We start from the raw sequence: 20,587 nt of genomic DNA, 5'->3' as shown, positions 1-20,587 counted from the left end.
AATGTCTTGTATGGATAAGTTTAAGAGAAGTTAGTCAAAACAAATATTTTTCGTTCATATATTTAAGGGATCTTCTTCAGCTCTTTGCAAGTGCCTTGGAAACAGGCATTTTCTAACACATACCTTTCACACAGGTCTCCTAGGAGCTTCAGAACCTTACAACAACCCCAGGCTGCAAGCTTTCTAATGGCTTTTGGGAAAGCAAGCTTCATCTCAAGTTTCCTTTTTGACTGTTCTGTTGGTGCTGTGGTAGACGGTCACTGTTCTCCGAAATCTATTAACAGTGGTGTTCCTCAGGGTTTTGTCCTGTCATCCACTCTCTTCCTATTATTCATCAATGATCTTTTAAACTAAGCTTCTTGCTCTATCCACTCCTACACTGATGATACTGCCCTGCACTTTTCCACGTCTTTTCACAGATGTCCAAGCTTTCAGGAAGTAAACAGTTCAAACAGGGAAGCCACAGAGTACCTGACTTCTGATCTTTCTAAAATTTCTGATTAGGACAGAGCAAACTTAGTATTGTTCATTGCCTCAAAAACTCAATTCCTCCATCTATCAACTTGACACAAGCTTCCAGACAACTATCCCCTCTTCTTCAATGACACTCAACTGGCCCCCTCTTCTACACTGAACATCTTTGGTCTGTCCTTTTCTTATAACCTAAACTGGAAATTTCACATCTCATCCCTAGCTAAAACAGCTTCTATGAAGTTAGGCATTCTGAGACGTCTCCACCAATTTTCCTCACCTCCTCCCCTGCTGCTAACTCTGTACAAGGACGTTATCCATCTATGTATGCAGTATGCTTCACATGTCTGGGGGTGGGGGGATTCCCACTCATACCACTCTTTTAGACAGGGTAGAATCAAAAGCTTTTCGTCTCATCAACTCCTCTCCTCTAACTGACTGTTTTCAGCCTCTTTCTCATCGCAGAATGTTGTATCTCTTGCTATCTTCTACCGCTATTTTCATGCTAACTGCTCTTCTGATCTTGCTAACTGCATGCATCCCCTCCTCCCGTGGCCTCGATGCACAAGACTCTTCTTTCACTCCTATTCTGTCTGCCTCTCTAATGCAATCATTCATCCCATTCTCTGGTAAACTCTGGAACTCCCTTCCTGCTTCTGTATTTCCACCTTCCTATGACTTGAACTCCTTCAAGAGGGAGGTTTCAAGACACTTATCCTTCAATTTTTGACCACCACTTTGGACCCTATTCGGGAATGACATCTCAGTGGGTTTTTTTTTTATTAGATTTTTGTTGCCCTTGGCCAGTGACGCTCCTACATAAACCTTAAAAAAAAAAAAAAAAAAAAAAAAAAAATATATATATATATATAATGTTTCATTTAAGGTGATCATAAGTCAGCATTAGCAATTCGTAAATTCTCCCTTTTTCAAAGAGCTGTCCAATTTTCTTTATATATATATATATATATATATATATATATATATATATATATATATATATATATATATATATATATATATATATATATATAATAGATTCATTGATTGATTTAAATGGTTAAGGAGCTACAACATCGCAGCCATCATGTGGCACTATATTGTTGTTGAGAGAGAGAGAGAGAGAGAGAGAGAGAGAGAGAGAGAGAGAGAGAGAGAGAGAGAGAGAGAGAGAGAGAGAGAGAGAGAGAGAGAGAGAGAGAATCTACAAGCAAGAAATAACAAATTTTGGGCAAATTACAATCCTCTGTGTAATACATACATTTCTATTAGGAGGTTAATCCTTGGGCAGCATAATTTTTTTTTGTGTATTACAAACCTGTATGAAAACAAATGCTTAGGGCTCTAACCTAAAGTAAGATAAATTATCTACATATAAAAAATATCAGCAATTTATTCAATTATATACATCAAATTTACAAAAGTCAGTCAGTATACATATATCTTAAATTTCTTCTTTTATAATGTAGGCACTTCCTGATCACAGGCTTTAAAATGCAATTCAATAGATGTAATATTTCAAGGGTCATTAAGTTTTATATGAAACTAGGAATATATATATATATATATATATATATATATATATATATATATATATATATATATATATATATATATATATATATATATATATATATCCCTCAATAAAATGAACTAATTGTAAGGGAACACCAAGCTGTGGTTGCCTTGTCAGAAATTTGTTCTATCTGAAGATCCAATCCCATGTTACTCAGACTATTTTCTTTTTAATAAAAAACATACTACTCATTATGTTTTTGTTTCCTTCAGCATGACATGTATCTCCTGTACTGTTGTACTTAGTATCAAATAACCTGGAGAAGACTCATACAAGGTGCCGACCCCTGACACCAAGAACATAGCAAAAGAATAAATGGCCTGTGTTTCAACAGTGCTTCTATAAATTGCACAATTCCATGAATATCAGCAATACCCATTTTCTAGGGTGCCTGTTAAGCAAGAAACCAGAACAGTACAAGTTAGCATGTGAAGCACATTCTCTGACAAAGAGAAGACACATGGTGTGGTACTGTGTAATAGAGGGGACAATGGTCATGATGCAAGACAGCAGGACACTGGTTTTGGTCTGGGAGGTTTCTTTATTGTCCTCAGACACATCACAGCCTTTGTAAGGGCACCTCAACTTTTGTGCACAGTTAAGTTTTTGTGAGACTGAGTATCCATGATAATGGATTTCAGTTAAAGCATACATACATTTTCCTCCCCAGAAATCAAAATTATACTTGCCACTCAGTTTGCCCCAGTAAATTTTGGTTAGTGGGCATTCACCAGTTTTGAGAACAATTGATTATTCTGACATACCATGAATTTTGAATTCATCTACTATATCTCTCTCAAATAACCATTTTTTCTAAGGATGGGGACCATGTTTCTATAAATGACCTTAAAATTTTATTGCAGCTTGGTTTGGATTTTACAATGATTTAAATAAATTAAATTTTACTTATTCCAATATCAACTAATCTAATTTTATCTTATATGGTAACTTGTATGGCAAATCTCATTTCAAACACAGATAATTATAAAAATACGCAATGTTTACACCATCAGTTTGCAATTGATACCTTTAGTTGACATCCTTACAAGGATATTAGTATAGATACATATATAGGGTGACCCAAGAGGAAAGTTGTATATTCTCAGAAATGAAAGGTCATGTCATTCTAAGTAGAAAATATTCTATGGTCAAGTGCTGTTAACACCACGGTTTAGAAGTCGCAGGACATTTCAATATGAACGCACCTCAATGGCAAGTGGCTGCACATAAGCCATCCAGTACCGTCCAGCTGGTCGCTGTTGCCATTTGTTATGTTTTTGCTGTTATTTGCTACAATGATACACTACATTCTTGAATTCAATTATATCTTTATTTATGAAAACCTTGATGTGTAATCAAGTAACATCCTTATGATGCCAATGCCCAGCATTGCTGATTCCAAAACTATTTACCCCAAACAAAATAACAAATTAATTCCATTTCTGGATCCTATGAAAACCCATTACCTAAGACAGTAATCTGAACTACTGTATATGGTCTCCCAATGAAGTGTACAAAATATACTAAGTTTAAATAATAAACAAACAAAAGTATCATAAAGAGGAATTATATGCAATCACAAAAATTTTTTCCTGTATGGGCATAGTATACATGAGGCAACAAACGAATGGTGCTTTACATGTTTTGTATCAGTATTGTTGGTATTTTCTCTCAAAACATCCTGATTTTAAGGGAACATTATTAAGTGACAAAGGAAGTAAAACTGTTAACAAGGTTTACCAGTAAATGTTATTAACAACAAGACTAATGTAATCACTTGCTGCCTGCCACCATCAAGATTCACTCTCTATCAGTTCCAAAATTACATAGGACATGGTGGGATTTTCATTGCACTGTGGTTGTCTTGTTAAAATTGTGTGATGTTATTTATATATGTTTTATAATTGCTGCATTTTATTCTACTTATTATTATTTTTTATTTTTATTTTTTCAAATTTTTGGTCGTCAAAACTAGGGTGCATCCTCAAGGGCAAAGTGTCTTTGAAGTTGGGAAATACACTATGTTGGTGTCTGATTTCTGAAAATGCATCCAGATTTCAAAGAAAAATTTTCTATATAAAAAAATAAATAAAATATATATATATATAATTTGTTCATGGAATTGGGTATTCGAATTGCAGGGTCACCACTGTATATATGTACACACACTCAAAGGGGAGATCTCTACAGGATAATATTGGTAAGCAACATCACGCCCACTAACCAAACAATACCCTTATTTCCAGGAATACTATGATGTAAGTGACAGCTTTGCAATTTCATTATATTTTTGAACCTTAATAACACCTAATAAACCTTCCTCTTTATCAATTTGTTCTATTTCCATATTACTGATTTTTGCATTACTGCTCTCATAATTTTTTTTTCCTTCCATTTCTCACATGAATACTACAACATCTCTCCCTCACAGGTGTGCCTTGCTGCCTTGATTTGACCACCTGCATTGTTACTCACCCCAAGAAAAAGCTCATGCTCTGAAAAGTATCTGATTTCTTAAACTGACATGAATCTTCAATAGTACTCCATGCTTTTCTGCATTAATGTTCATAATATTGAGGGCATCATATATATATATATATATATATATATATATATATATATATATATATATATATATATATATATATATATATATATATATATATATATATATATATATATATAAATTGTTTGAGTTCTTTGAAAGCAAACTTATAGCCCATGAACTAGATATGCCAACAGCCACAGCAATATTCCTAAAGAGGGGCACTTCCCTGAAAATGAAACAGGAGCTACAAGGACATTCATAATGTCACATCCTGAAAATAACCTTATTGCATACAAATATAAATATAATAACTATGAACTTCTTTGAGTAAGTTCCACATAAAAATAAATAAATCTTTTAAAAGTCCAAACCCAATGTCAAGATTCATTCTTGGTCTAATACATAACCAATTTAGTAAGAGGGAGAGAAAAAAAAAAAAAAGATTTTATTGGCCTGACCACAGACCAAGTCAATGTAACCAAACATTCAATGGACAACAGAACTCTCAAGTGTGTAACATCTAAAAGAAATGCAGTAAGGAAGCTCTTAATACACCAAAACAATAGTGACCAGGGAACCCTCTACTTCATTTCATTTATCATTTTGTAAACGTCTGAAATTACTTAGATGTGTATCATAGATGTAGTATGCAAGTGGGTAATTCTGCTGAGCATTTCTACACAATGAGTTAAGTATTTTCCTATATCTTTTGTGTTATATATACAAGGTAAACAAAGAATACAAAAATAACCAGCAAACAAGCTTGATATTCAAACCACATCAAAGCATTTGGAAACCTCTTCATGCCACTTGCCGCATTCATGAATCCTGCAATAAAATAAGAATATCAGTCATTTAAACATCTCCATAAACAAGAAGCAGGGAGATGAACACCAAGCTGTCAAACAACCACCTCTACATATCTTCATATATTTATGCATTTTTGAAAAATCTGCACAGTCCATTTGCAAGTTATTTAGGTGTACTCAATTATTTCAATTAATCCCTCCTCCCATTCAGACCTCCAGAAAAATTTACTCTATTACCACAGTGAACTGTTTAGAAGAGATAGTGTCTTACTGTTGGACTCAATATGCCATGCTGAAAAAAAAAGACTGGTAAATGTATACAAAGCATTAATTCATATTGCATTTTTTGTATATCTAAGCAATCATAACCCAAGAATCTCTGAAAACATGTCCCAAGCAGCAGAAACGAAAAATAATTATAAAGAGGAAATAAAACGAACATATGAAAGACCAGGTGGCAGTGGTGGCATGAAGTAGTGGGCTGGCTACATGCATACACCCTCACATGAATACTTACATTTTCAGGTTGAAGTGAGATAGCCTAGTATGCATCTTAAAGGCAGCATTACAAAGATTAATTTTTCCCAACATGTTGGCTGTTTTTGTTGGTGATATCATGAACCCTATAAGATTGGTGTCACACAGGGACTGAACTGTTATGTTGATACTTCATCATTCTAACAACAACAAACCCCCAACCAGCATCTCTTCAGCCACATCATCATGAATCACAAGGATATTAAAGTACTGGAAGATTGTGCTACTGCATTGCACATAATGATGCATGTGCTGCAACTGCAGAAGCCCCAGAAGAGGTAGTGGGTGCATCCATGGTCAGCATAAAAGCTAGCACATTCCAGCAAAATACATCATTTATCTCACCAACTGCAGTTGTCAAATAAGCACTATAAATAATTTCAAACACCAGGCAATCAAGTCACAATCATGCAATTGCACATGTACTTTTTTTATTTATTTAATTTTTTTTATTTTTAGTGTTATATCTGACAATTTGTCTCATAAAGTACAAGAGTTTATGCACAATTTACATTTATAGCTTGAAGCACAACAGTCCTTTGACTCCAAATACTCCTAACACGTGTGGCAACACAACCATTTTCCATTCTTCCAGACATCCCAAATCACAATATTTGTTGCTCATTCTGCCCAACAGCCAACAAAAACAGCAGTCATGTTGGAAGAAATCTGTCCTGTATGATGCTGTCCTAACAATACAAGGACTTGCAATTCCTGATTTTGGAAGATCTGGATAAGAGGGGATGCTTGCAATTGTGTGTGAATGTGTGAATGTGGGCAGGCACCTTGTTCTTGCTACCTCCCTCTTTGGAAATGTTAGCCTGGTATACAGATATAAAGATATATCAGTATTATACCATTTCCAGTGCCCTCACTTTAAAAATAAACATTATCCATTAACTTCTAAATAATAAACAATCATATGTGAGGTAGTACATTATGGATGAAAGTGTGTGTGTGTGTGTGTGTGTGTGTGTGTGTAGAGAGAGAGAGAGAGAGAGAGAGAGAGAGAGAGAGAGAGAGAGAGAGAGAGAGAGAGAGAGAGAGAGAGAGAGAGAGAGAGAGAGAGAGAGAGAGAGAGAGAGAGAGAGAGAGAGAGAGAGAGAGAGAGAGAGAGAGAGAGAGAGAGAGAGAGAGAGAGAGAGAGAGAGAGAGAGAGAGAGAGAGAGAGATGACTTGAGTAATCTACCAGCACTGACAATGATCTACCTCCTAGTCAAGCTGTGACTTCCTCCCACAGTCTTGTCTGCTCACCATTTCCAAAGTTTGAGATCAATTTCATCACTTCTTCAGAATGTGAGATGAAGCCTGAGACAAGGAGGGAAAGTCTGCAGCAACATTGTCGTGTAACTCCATGTGCTGGGCAAAGTCCCCTTGGCTCAGAACCTGCCGACACACTACACACACGGCAAAGAGGGTGGAGCAGCCCCGTCCACCATCAACCTTCCTATAGGCCCCCAGTACTTCCTGAATGGAATAAAAAACATAATTCAATAGTCAGCATGGAACGGAACACTTTCACCCTTGACTGCTCATGACAGTTTTTACTTCATTTAGGCTAACCTTAGGCAGTGTACAGAGGCAAAATAAAGCAGCAAACACCAGGAGATTTAAACCACTCCATTGTTCACTCCATTTTCAGTCATGTCTTTTGAAATTATGTTCTAAACTTGCAACAGAACATTTTCTTTCATCCATAGTAGTCAAGGAGTTAACTAGGCTTTTTTGAAGTGTCTCTAAGGAAGAAACATACTCAGTCTTAATTAACACTTGTCTGGCTTATTACAATATTATTGTATATCTGTCATGATATCTGTTATTTATTATTCACTCAAGGAGATAGAGATCTTATTCTCTGACCCCCTGCTGGGATAACCACAGCAGAGAAGCCTCCACCTCTTCCTATCCAAACAGTCCCTCCTTGCTTGTTCAAGTTTTTTGCTTTTAGTAATAAAGTTTGTCATTCTATGCAAAATTTCATCCACTGTCCAACCATCCCTCTGAAGTATAGAGGTACTTATGCACAACATTTGCTTGCTACACAAACATACCTGTTGGTTTTTTATGTCTGGCAGAAGTACTAGCAGCTCTGGAAGGATCTTGAGGAAGGTGTCCTTACCCATCATACTCCTACAGGACTCATAGTACACTTGGCCTGACAGTTCTCCACTCCTAAGTTGGTTTGCCAAGTGCTTGAACTGAGCAAACTTCTCCTCTTCTCCCTGGCACTCGTTCTGGATTGTCCTGATCAAGTTCTTATTACGCTGCTCAAAGTCAGGAGGACGGGCAAATGAGTATGATGAGGGGGGTCGTGGCTGCTGTGTAAAATCAGTGGACACAGCACCTTCTGAAGTGGGTGAAATGGCGAACTTTTCCCCCTGAGCTACTGGTGAAAGTCATGTCTGTGGCACTAAAGCCTGGAGGGACCTTGGGGCTTTCCTGAGAATCCTGGGGGTGCTGATTTTTTTTGCAGGTGATGACCAAGTGGAAGTTGTCAAGGGGGAAGAAGTGGCTGCTCCCAGTGAGGGAAAGGCTTCGTCACTGTCCATTACTGGTGGTGATTTTAAGGTACCAATTTTCAGCTCTGATTTCTTTCTTTCTTGAGTGAGTGACTCTTGAGTGATCATTTTAACATTAGAACCTTGTTGTGGAGCTAGAGACTCATAATCACCTAATTTCCCCATGGACAAGTCAATTTTTGGAGCTTCTTCATCATCACTGTCATCAAATATATTGTGGAGCCCCAAAGGTTTCTTCTTTGGTGCTGCTTTAGGCTTACTGGTGCCATTTGCTAAGCTACTCTGAGCTGTGTTTCCCACTGCCACCTTGGGTGCTTTGCGTTGCAGGCTTATTGGGACCTTTCTTCTTTTTTTACCTTTCGATCCTATTAAATTCTCATTAGGTTCCGATGGCTTGGGCATGTGCTCTACACTGTGCGTCCAAGCATTACTCACTGGTATCGTGACACTAGAATGTCCGTGATAATTCTGCATGTGTGTTTGGCTATCACTATTAGGAGCTAAGGTTGGGAAGTCCTTTGCATTAAACTTTTTACCTGGTTTTGATGTGGCTGTGGATGGGGCACCTAAAGAAGGTCCTAAAGATGGAAAATCATTTGTAAAAACTTTTGTGGTCACCTTATTTGGTACATTATTAGATGGTTGAGTCATAGCACTTCCCCACCCACCAGAGGACTGGCCAATAACTTTTGTCTTTGGAGTAACAAGTGCTGGGAAATCTTCTTCTGGACTTTTTGATTTGGGTTTACCACTCCCTGTGCTTTGAAGTGTTATATTGCTGCTGTGTGATATAACTCCTATTTGGGGTCCTGTTCCCCTGCTGCTCTCTCCTTCAGAGGATGGAGTCTTTGCCTCATTAGTTGCAGCAGGCACAGTGCGGTTGTATTGTATTGAAACATTACTGCTTCTAGAATTGGATCCCTGAGCATCACGGGAAGGCTTTTTAGTGTTAACTTTGAGGTGAACTGATGTTGTGGGTGATGAAGGAGACTGAGATGTAGCTGAGGCAGCACTGACTGTGACACTTGTGGATCCTGATCGAAGTGATGGGAATTCCTCTTCTAAAAGATTTGTTCTTCCTCTTGCCCTTATTGTAAATCTGTTTTGCTGTGCCAAATGTGTGGCCATTGACTTTGAGCCACTGGCCCCACCAGCCTCACCTCCTGATCCTGGGCCATTGCTATTTAATGACGGGAAATCTTGTACGCAGTTTATATCTATTTGATGTTGGTTAGGAGGTGGTCTGCTATCAATTTCATCTGCTATTCTTTGGTCTTCAAAGTCTCTCTCTCTATCTCTTCTGCAAATTCAAAGAAAATATTTACTTTTGTCATGCTAAAAATGTTAACTTTCAGGGTTTATGATTGCATCAATTATAATTCATGTGAGCTGGTTGTTGGGATATGGTGCTTGAAAAGGTTCAATAATTTCTCAAATGTTAAAATGTTATCTTAGATAATTGGTGAATACCAGCTGAAAACTGTGGATTACTTATGAATACAGAGAGAGAGAGAGAGAGAGAGAGAGAGAGAGAGAGAGAGAGAGAGAGAGAGAGAGAGAGAGAGAGAGAGAGAGAGAGAGAGAGAGAGAGAGAGAGAGAGAGAGAGAGAGAGAGAGAGAGAGAGAGAGAGAGACTTGCATAATAATTTGTGAGTATCTATAATAAAAACTAGTTGTTATTACCTTCCACCTCTGCCTCCTCTCCCCCTGCCCCCTCTGCTGCCTCGTCCCCCTCGCTCCTCCTGCCGGTGGCTGTCCTGTGGCCGGGGATTGAGAGTGAACTCAATATCCACAGTGCGTGCTTGTCTTGCTGCCTGTTTGGTCATGTTCTGGCTGTGATTCTGAGTGCAGTGAGCTGGAAAAGAAAGAAAATAACTATTGGTCAGTTTGGTAAGAAAAATTAGTCAGAAAATTAATCAATTTAGAGTACAAAATAATATATGGAATTATAGCATAAGACTTACTCAAAGAGGTAAAAGAAGAAAAGAATTCAAGTTCATGTACCATGGAACAGCACTATGCAGATATGTGTGTGTGTGTGTGTGTGTGTGTGTGTGTGTGTGTGTGTGTGTGTGTGTGTGTGTGTGTGTGTGTGTGTGTGTGTGTGTGTGTGTGTGTGTGAGAGAGAGAGAGAGAGAGAGAGAGAGAGAGAGAGAGAGAGAGAGAGAGAGAGAGAGAGAGAGAGAGAGAGAGAGAGAGAGAGAGAGAGAGAGAGAGAGAGAGAGAGAGAGAGAGAGAGAGAGAGAGAGAGAGAGAGAGAGAGAGAGAGAGAGAGCAAACTCAGTCCCTGCCTAAAGGAGTGAGGCAAGTAAAGCAGATGCCAAAATCATATATCACAATGCATGCCTGACTTTTGATGGAAGTCTCATCTAAGGCTTACTACCTACATCAGTACTGCATGAATCCAATGTAGAATAGAACTAGAAAAAAGCTACTGTACAGTGGAGTTATCTGTGTTGCTTACCTTGTAAATCAAGTTTGGTTCTGAACACTGATGTAAACCGCTCCTCTTGGCAGTCTCCCTCTTCACAGAGATAGTGATCGGTTCGGAAGTGCTTCCGTAATGCATTGTAGTCACTAAGGAATAAGGGTTCATGTAATTTTTTAAATTTTTCAAAAAGAAAGATAATGATAACCAGCTTATGATTCAGTTTTAAGAGATCATCAAACCAGCACAATACATGATAGTGCAATTATTTAACTAGCATAACTTACTCATAATACTGATGTGAACCATCAGCATCACAAAAATGACAGAAGAAGTGATCCCGCCTTAAGTGCCGGAAAAGTTCATCATTATCCATGTAACCTTGCATCACAGAATTCACACAGTGGGTGACCTCTGTGGCTGCGGTCGTCAGTATCACCCTTGCGGCGATGCTGAGCCAACTGTGACCTTGAGTATGACCGTCGCTCATGAGTAAAAATCTACAAAACAAAACAAAACTTCTCTTAGGAACCTTCAATGAAATTTTGCTGGTCAGTGAGTAAGCTGCTAAGTAGTTTAGTAGTCAATCTTGAGTTAGAACCCATATTAAAATAAAACTGACAGAAAATAAGAACCATCTCACAACTATAAACACATTGTGAAGAGAGTTTAATCAAAGAGGTCTAAAGCACTGTTCAGGGGGTGCTGTGAACTTATCATTAAACCCAGCTGTGACCTCACTGAACGTTTCCCTTTGTGTCTCACAACACAAGGGGGCAGTCACAGCCTGCCCTCTAAAGACAACTCTCTTCCTCCACACAAAACTACAAGCACCTAATAACACACACCCTTCACTCAAAAATTTGAAAATCATCATGGCGAATCCTACACCAGCCTCGGAGTCCCCATCTGGGGAGGGGACTATAAATGTCCCCAGGTCGGACTGCCTTTCTGTCGATGACCCTAAGTGTCTTGACACCCCCCTCAACTTTTTCTTCATTAACTTCTGCAACATTTGCGGTCTAAGATCTAATTTTCAATCTGTAGAACACCACCTCTCCTCTTCTAAACCACATCTTCTTTTCCTCACTGAAACTCAGGTGTCTGAGGCAACTGACAGTAGCCCCTTTTCTGTTCCCTCCTTCTTTCTCTATCCTCATTTTTGATCCAAAGCTGGATGCTACGTTTATGTGCACAATGACTTAACTTACTCTTGTGCCCACGCTCTTGAATCTTCTGAGTTTTCCACCATCTGGCTATGACTACAGAGTCACTCTCAAACTAAATTTATCTGTGCTGTATACCTTTCACCTAACTCCTCTGACTATAAGAAATTCTTTGACTACTTAACTTCCAAAGTGGAGCACATTCTGACCCTCTTCCCTTTTGCAGAGATCTCCATTCTTGGAGACTTCAATGTTCACCACCAGCTTTGGCTTTCCTCTCCCTTCACTGACTATCCTGGTGAACTAGCCTTCAACTTTGCTATCCTCCATGACCTACGGCAATTGATGCAACACCCTACTCGTATTCCTGACCGTCTTGGAGATACGCCCAACATTCTCAACCTTTTCCTGACCTCTAATCCTTCTGCTTATGCTGTCACCCTTTCTCCTCCGTTGGGCTCCTCCAATCACAATCTCATATCTGTATCTTGTCCTATCGCTCCAATCCCTCCTCAGGATCCCCCTAAGCGAAAGTGCCTCTGGCATTTTGCCTCTGCTAGTTGGGGGGACCTGAGGAGGTATTTTGTTGATTTTCCTTTTTTTTTTTTTGTTTAAACAAAAAATTTACATTTATGCTGTTATTTGAAAAGCTTATACTTAAATACTTAAATCCTTGGAATGATTACTGCTTCCGTGTCAGAGACCTGTCTTTGTGTCTTTGTTTTTTAATCTATCCTCAACAGGAAGATTCTTAAACATCTATCACTTCACAACCTTCTATCTGATCGCCAGTATGGGTTCCGTCAAGGCCACTCTACTGGTGATCTTCTGGCTTTCCTTACTGAGTCTTGGTCATCCTCTTTTAGAGATTTTGGTGAAACTTTTGCTGTTGCCTTGGACATATCAAAAGCTTTTGATAGAGTCTGGCACAAAGCTTTGATTTCCAAACTACCCTCCTACAGCTTCTATCCTCTTTGAAACTTCATCTCAAGTTTCCTTTCTGACTGTTCTATTGCTGCTGTGGTAGATGGTCACTGTTCTTCTCTTAAATCTATTAACAGTGGTGTTCCTTAGGGTTCTGTCCTGTCTCTTTTTATTATTCATTAATAATCTTCTAAACCAAACTTCTTGTCCTATCCACTCCTACACTGATGATACCACCCTGCACTTTTCCACATCTTTTCATAGACGTCCAACCCTTCAGGAGGTAAACATTTCACGCAGGGAAGCCACAAAACGCTCGACTTCTGATCTTTCTAAAATTTCTGATTAGGGCAGAGCAAACTTGGTATTGTTCAATGCCTCAAAAACTCAATTCCTCCATCTATCAACTCGACACAACCTTCCAGACAACTATCCCCTCTTCTTCTCAATGACACTCAACTGTCCCCCTCTTCTACACTGAACATCTTCAGTCTGTTCTTTACTTATAATCTGAACTGGAAACTTCACATCTCATCTCTAGCTAAAACAGCTTCTATGAAGTTAGGCATTCTGAGACGTCTCCGCCAGTTTTTCTCAGCCCCCGAGCTGCTAACTCTGTACAAGGGCCTTATCCTTCCATGTATGGAGTATGCTTCACATGTTGGGGGGGGGGGGGGGGTTCCACTCATACTGCTCTTCTAGACAGGGTGGAATCAAAAGCTTTTTGTCTCATCAACTCCTCTCCTCTAACTGACTGTCTTCAGCCTCTATCTCACCGCCGCAATGTTGCATCTCTAGCTGTCTTCTGCCGCTATTTTCATGCTAACTGCTCTTCTGATCTTGCTAACTGCATGCCTCCCCTCCTCCCGTGGCCTCGCTGCACAAGACTTTCTTCTTTCTCTCATCCCTATTCTGTCCACCTCTCTAACGCAAGAGTTAACCAGTATTCTCAATCATTCATCCCTTTCTCTGGTAAGCTCTGGAACTCCCTGCCTGGTTCTGTATTTCCACCTTCCTATGACCTGAATTCCTTCAAGAGGGAGGTTTCAAGACACTTATTCATCAATTTTTGACTACTGCTTTGGACCCTTTTATGCGACTGGCATTTCAGTGGACATTTTTTTTGTTGGATTTTTGTTGCCCTTGGCCAGTGTTCATCCTACATAAAAAAAAAAAAAAAAAAAAAAAAAAAAAAAAGTTATCCATATTAGAAAGCAATACAGCAGACAGCTTGTGTTTACTGACTACCATCCCTGCAGGTGACCTGACCTAGGCATCATGCTCCTGCCTCCCCCCTTTCCTGGGAGCAACTCAATGCTTTTCTCATAAAATTTGTCATTTTCATAAATTTCTAGACTAAAATATTTTAAGTCATATTACTGAACCTTGCTCTTAATAAAATGTTAAAGATGTCATCATGAAAATAATAATAATGTCAAAGTACTAACCCCTCAAAGAAAAATTGTGGATACAAATATATATAAGTGATAATTCAAGTAACAACAAGTATTACTTTCAAATAAAATCTACTATTTGTGTATTGCTTTTGTACACAATGTAAAACAAAATAAGACATGAGTCTATTCAATGTTGTAAGTCGCTGAGATAATTACAGCATATTGCTGAAAAAAATCGAGCAAGAAGTATGAAGTTCACAAAACAGTGGATGCTCTGTGGAACAGCCACTGGAGACATTGCCTGTGTCTCTGTCTGCACCCAGCAAGTTATCAACTCTTCAGATGATAATTTTACACATAAAACCATTGCTTCTCTATACATGTCTTATTATTTATTTTTTTCTGCAATGTGCTGTAATGTTTTCAGTAACAGTTAGTGCAAATCATGGAAAAACATATTTTTAATGTTTGATTGGCCTTTTATCTTATTTCATTTTATATCCTGTACAAAAACAATATAAAAATATTACAATTTATTGAAAATACTTCTTATCCTTATCACTAGTATACGTTTGTTTTGATAGATTTTCTAAAGGGTTATTACTTTGATATTATTACTGTTTTTCTATTGATATTTTTGAAAATTGTTTTTGGCTAAATCTAATTGATAAGGTGAAATATTTTCTATTTCTATCCTACATTTGATGGCCATCATAATGTTCCACAAGGCAGCACCCGACATCTTACTCAAGGACAGCTGAGAAACACACTGGAACAATTATGTCCAAGGCAAGCCCAAATAAGAGAGATTGACGCTGGCATTATGTTAGTCCATGCAAATGAAGGATTAATGTCAAGTGGAAACTGGGGTTGCAAATTCCTGTCTCAGTCAAGACTATCAAGGCTCTGAGTACCTTCCCCTGCCCCCCGACAAAACTTATCCACAGTTGAGCTATGCCTGGTGCCATTCGCTATTCATTTGAGGAAATCCAGCCACCTCAAAGAAATAAATTCACACTGCACCTGTATATCCCCATCACCAATTGGCACACAGAAAAATGTATCAGGGTGGATAGATTCCCAACCCAGCACCACCCTTCAGTAAGATACAGAATACATATAAAGATCAGCCACCAGTTATGAATGAATTTTAAGCATAAAAAAATAAAAAAATAAAAAAATAAATAATAAATAATAATAATAATAATAATAATAATAATAATAATAATAATAATAATAATAATAATAATAATAATAATAATAAATAAATCAGAGATATACCACTAACATTAAGAGTCCACCAATCAGCTGCCCATGGATGGAGGAGGGCTGGGCTACAGCTCCTAAATCAGCTTAGCTTGTGGTAAATACAGTTCAAAGTAACACTGTCAGTGTCACCCATCCAGAGTCAATCAGCATCACATCAACCGTAATTTCAAACTAATGCAGTCTCTAATTAAGCCTATCAGGAACATGAGATAGGAACATCTTAAGAATACATGTTACCAATCACCAAGGTCATGACATAGGAGCATCCTAAGAGTACATATTACCAGTCACAATGCCAGAACTGACAAGAGAAATTCAATGAAGAATGAATCATCACAGAAGTAATTAGACTATCATCCTGGCTGTTCTAAAACTGCATTTGGTGCCGCTCACCACACCCAGCAAAATCTAAAGTCTCCAAGAAAAAGCATCAAATTTTAGCATATGGACCCATACAAAGAAAGGGTAAATAAAGAACACCCACATTTGAGCCCTTATCAATGTCACTATAGCAATAAAAGTTTTAATGTAACATCAGCTTTGCACATATGTATATAGTCAGTGGCTTACCACATTCACTTTCATTGTAATTTAGTGTATTCCTTCAATCTGAAATCCTGTAATCTACTAAGAATCTATCCACTGCCAGCTTCTTTAAGGTGACTGTCAGTAGATCAGAGGACTTACAACTGACTGAAAACGTTACATACAGTGGGAGAGTGTGACAGGTTTATTTACTTCTAATCATGACTATACATCTAATTTGTATTACTATTTTTTACAATTATAATGAAAATGTTTAGGATTTATTGCACAGAACCACACAAATGTGTATACTGAAATTTCAAACATCAGGATATTCTAAAAATACCTTAGGTAACCATTTTTCATCTGTATATAAAAACAGGTTACAAAACAGCACCCTGAAATTAATATAATAAAAGAAAAAAAGGGAAACAAGAAAACACACAAGTGCTAAACAAGAAGACACACCAGTGCTATACAATATGAAGGCAACCACTTTCCAAACTCACTTAATATTTTAATGTTGCAAATGATCTCCATGGACATGTGCCAGGGGGGGAAATCTGATGAAGCTTGATGTACCAAACATATCTGGATCCAACTTAAATTCAATATAATTATTTGTTGGCCCAAGGTTCTCCTTTCCAAATAATTTAATGAAATCTGTTGATCACATTCTGAGGTATTTTGCAGACAGACACACAGAGAGATGTGAGTGAATACAAAAGGATTCAGAATTTTAAGATATAATTAAAACTTTCAATTTCTTAAGCCTGGTGTATCCATAAAGAAGCTTACTTGCTATTTACTTATATCTCAATACTGAATTCCTATCAGAAAACTAGGTACCTTTAAGTGGTCGACGCAGAGCTCACAGTAGAAGCGTTCGTGATATTTCCTCATGTGGTCCTTAAGCTGGGTGAAGTTCCTGAACACTGGCATGTCATCACATGCTTTACACCTGTGCTCCAGCAAGGAGTCATAAGCTCTCATGACTCCCTCGTTTTCAAAAAATATTGCATATCGACGTTCATAGTGCATGTTTCGGGTCTGGATGCTGGCAAAGGGTATTACTTCCCTTGTGAAGACCACCTGGAGATAAACACAAGAGCAATGTGAGAAGGATAAGCATTATAACATCAAAATATGTGATCCTTAGTAAAATCAGTTTCTACATGGTAATGATACAGTTAAAACATGGTGTGAGTACTCTGAATCTGCCAAAGGAAAATAACTACATAACTAAATGAAGTAGAAAATATTGTTTAGGCAGGCTAAGGATTAGAGAGAGAGAGAGAGAGAGAGAGAGAGAGAGAGAGAGAGAGAGAGAGAGAGAGAGAGAGAGAGAGAGAGAGAGAGAGAGAGAGAGAGAGAGAGAGAGAGAGAGAGAGAGAGAGAGAGATATTACATTTGGCAAGACCACCTAAAACCTTGATGATTCTTCACTACATCATGTGGGTCTCTACATTTTGAACACAATAAACCCTTGATATAATAAACTAAATGGGAAGGAGGGTGGATGCTATATCCAAAAAGTCTGCTACATCTGGCAGTTGTTACAGTGAATTCAGGTTGTTATTTAAGACATATTGTTTATTGCATAATACAGAGCAATTACAGACAGCATGGTGATACTGTTAGATGAATGGTTTATGTTATACCAAATTAGTGCTATACAAAAAATATACCTTTAGAGAACAGTGATTTATCTGAAATGCACGTGTGAAGAATAATCATAAAAATTCTGAGAGATTACAATGCAATATTTCCTCCATCCACTGCTACCGTTGCTATCCTTATCATCATTCTCTATTTCTCACTAGGCCCTTGACACCACATTACACTCAGTACACTGAAGTGACAGCTGACAAAATACCTTAAAACTAATGCAACTCTGCTACATGAAATAATGTGCAACGTGGCATCTCTCACTCCAGTAATTTTTTGATTAAATTGCATTCTCAATTTCAAAATTAAATTAATTCATTTTGATAGGTTCTGATATACTTTAAATTAATAAGATACATATTTCTCAGTAAAATCAATTATGTTTTTAACTGAAATAATAAACTTGGCCCACAATGGTTGGATCCACCACTTGTGTCACCCTGCCTTGACTATATTACAAGATTTTCCCTAGCCACTGTACAGTCCCCTAACTGCCACCTAACAACCTCCTCATGCCAAACATGACGCCTGACTTCTGATCTTTCTAAAATTTCTGATTGGGGCAGAGCAAACTTGGTATTGTTCAATGCCTCAAAAACTCAATTCCTCCATCTATCAACTCGACACAACCTTCCAGACAACTGTCCCCTCTTCTTTAATGACACTCAACTGTCCCCCTCTTCTACACTGAACATCCTCGGTCTGTCCTTTACTTGTAATCTGAACTGGAAACTTCACATCTCATCTCTAGCTAAAACAGCTTCTATGAAGTTAGGTGTTCTGAGACGTCTCCGCCAGTTTTTCTCACCCCCCCAGCTGCTAACTCTGTACAAGGGCCTTATCCGTCCATGTATGGAGTATGCTTCACATATCTGGGGGGGTTCCACTCATACTGCTCTTCTAGACAGGGTGGAATCAAAAGCTTTTCGTCTCATCAACTCCTCTCCTCTAACTGACTGTCTTCAGCCTCTCTCTCACTGCCGCAATGTTGCATCTCTAGCTGTCTTCTACCGCTATTTTCATGCTAACTGCTCTTCTGATCTTGCTAACTGCATGCCTCCCCTCCTTCCGCAGTCTCGCTGCACAAGACTTTCTTCTTTCTCTCACCCCTATTCTGTCCACCTCTCTAACGCAAGAGTAAACCAGTATTCTCAATCATTCATCCCTTTCTCTGGTAAACTCTGGAACTCCCTGCCTGCTTCTGTATTTCCACCTTCCTATGACTTGAATTCCTTCAAGAGGGAGGTTTCAAGACACTTATCCACCAATTTTTGACCACTGCTTTGACCCTTTTATGGGACTGGCATTTCAGTGGGCATTTTTTTTATTGGATTTTTGTTGCCCTTGGCCAGTATCCTTCCTACAAAAAAAAAAAAAAAAAAAAAAAAAAAAAAAAAAAAAAAAAGTTATTGGTATTTTAAGATGAAATCAAACCTGACATGAACAACCTTATACTGGAGACTTTGTTCCCTATATACTCCTTAACATTAAAAATCAAGATAAAAATAATAAAATAAATAAATAAATAAATAAATAACCTTGGAATGACAAAATCTATATAATGATATAGATAAGGAATTAGTATCTACATGATAATATTTACCAAAATACTACTACTACTCCAGCCAGTCTGTGATGTTCCAAGTGACCTCAGAGTGGCGGACAAGATTGGCCACTTGCAACACTGATATTTGTTACACTGGAACTCTATGGACATGAAAGTAATAAGTGACCTTGGTTAGTAACATGATACTAAGGTCTTACATAATCAACAAGTAAACATTATGCAATCACTTGAATACCTGCTAATGCTGAAAATCCATACTAGTAACTCATAACTTACAACAACAAATATTGCATAATGTTTTGACATGTCTCTGAATAAACCAAGATATTTTTGTCAGTGATTATGACATACACCCAGAATTACAAAACCCCATACTGAGAAATAAGCACAGGCTTTCTACCTACTGAATACACATTCCCATAACAATACCAAATACATACAAGACCAAAACATGTACCATGGCTCTGAACGTCTGACCACCACCATCTACACCAATGCCTTGCTACCAACTCCAAATAAACACGGTAACAACACATCCTGGATATTTTCTTCCTGCATATTGGCCACTCGTTCCAACCAGAGCATCCTCAAAACAATACCAACTACATGGCCAGCCCTAGAACACACCATGCCCCTGAGCACACCAGCACCACTACCTACATAAACCTCCGTCTTAACCACAAATAACCCCTATAACAAATCATCTTGGCCATTTACTTCTTGCATATCGGACCTTAAACAACACCAAATACGTGACCAGAACAAGTAGGCACCGTGACCCTGAACACTATCACTACCACTACCTACACCAATCCTACAGTACCACCCACAAATAACCACCATAATACCTCACCTTGGACATTTCTTTCCTGCATATGGGGCACTCGTTCCTGGCACAGAGCACCCTCATCCTGGTGGAACACTCGTAGCACACAGGATGGTCACACTCCCCGACGCTGTACACCTCGACGGGCCTGAAGCACACCACGCACACCTCATCCTGCACATCCCCGGGGCACCCCACCACCTCAGAACTCTCAGACACATTGCTAGACATGATGCTAAGGTCTCGGTACCAACTCCTTCCCTTCTGTCGCCTTCAGCCCAGTGGAGGTGTTGGCAGTGTTGTTGTGAGCGGTCGGTGGATAGATGGCGCAGCGGTGCCACTCAGGCGATCCAGTCC

The 20,587-nt window shown here is 38.4% G+C and overlaps 1 protein-coding gene across 1 annotated transcript; it reads right to left on the bottom strand.

The window, feature by feature from the left end:
* Positions 1 to 1,846: 1,846 nt before the first annotated feature.
* LOC135109115 (E3 ubiquitin-protein ligase ZNF598-like) lies at positions 1,847 to 20,587 on the bottom strand. The gene is given in 9 exon segments (XM_064020197.1): positions 1,847 to 5,423; positions 7,196 to 7,408; positions 7,993 to 9,760; positions 10,144 to 10,315; positions 10,925 to 11,037; positions 11,176 to 11,267; positions 11,269 to 11,388; positions 17,019 to 17,261; positions 20,258 to 20,587. Coding segments are annotated over 8 exon segments (2,898 nt in total). The 5' UTR covers positions 20,462 to 20,587; the 3' UTR covers positions 1,847 to 5,423; positions 7,196 to 7,222.

This window comes from Scylla paramamosain, chromosome 18 (genome assembly GCF_035594125.1).
Source record: "Scylla paramamosain isolate STU-SP2022 chromosome 18, ASM3559412v1, whole genome shotgun sequence".
In the NCBI taxonomy this organism is placed as follows: Eukaryota; Metazoa; Arthropoda; class Malacostraca; order Decapoda; family Portunidae; genus Scylla; species Scylla paramamosain.
This window is presented reverse-complemented; position numbering and strand designations above follow the sequence as displayed.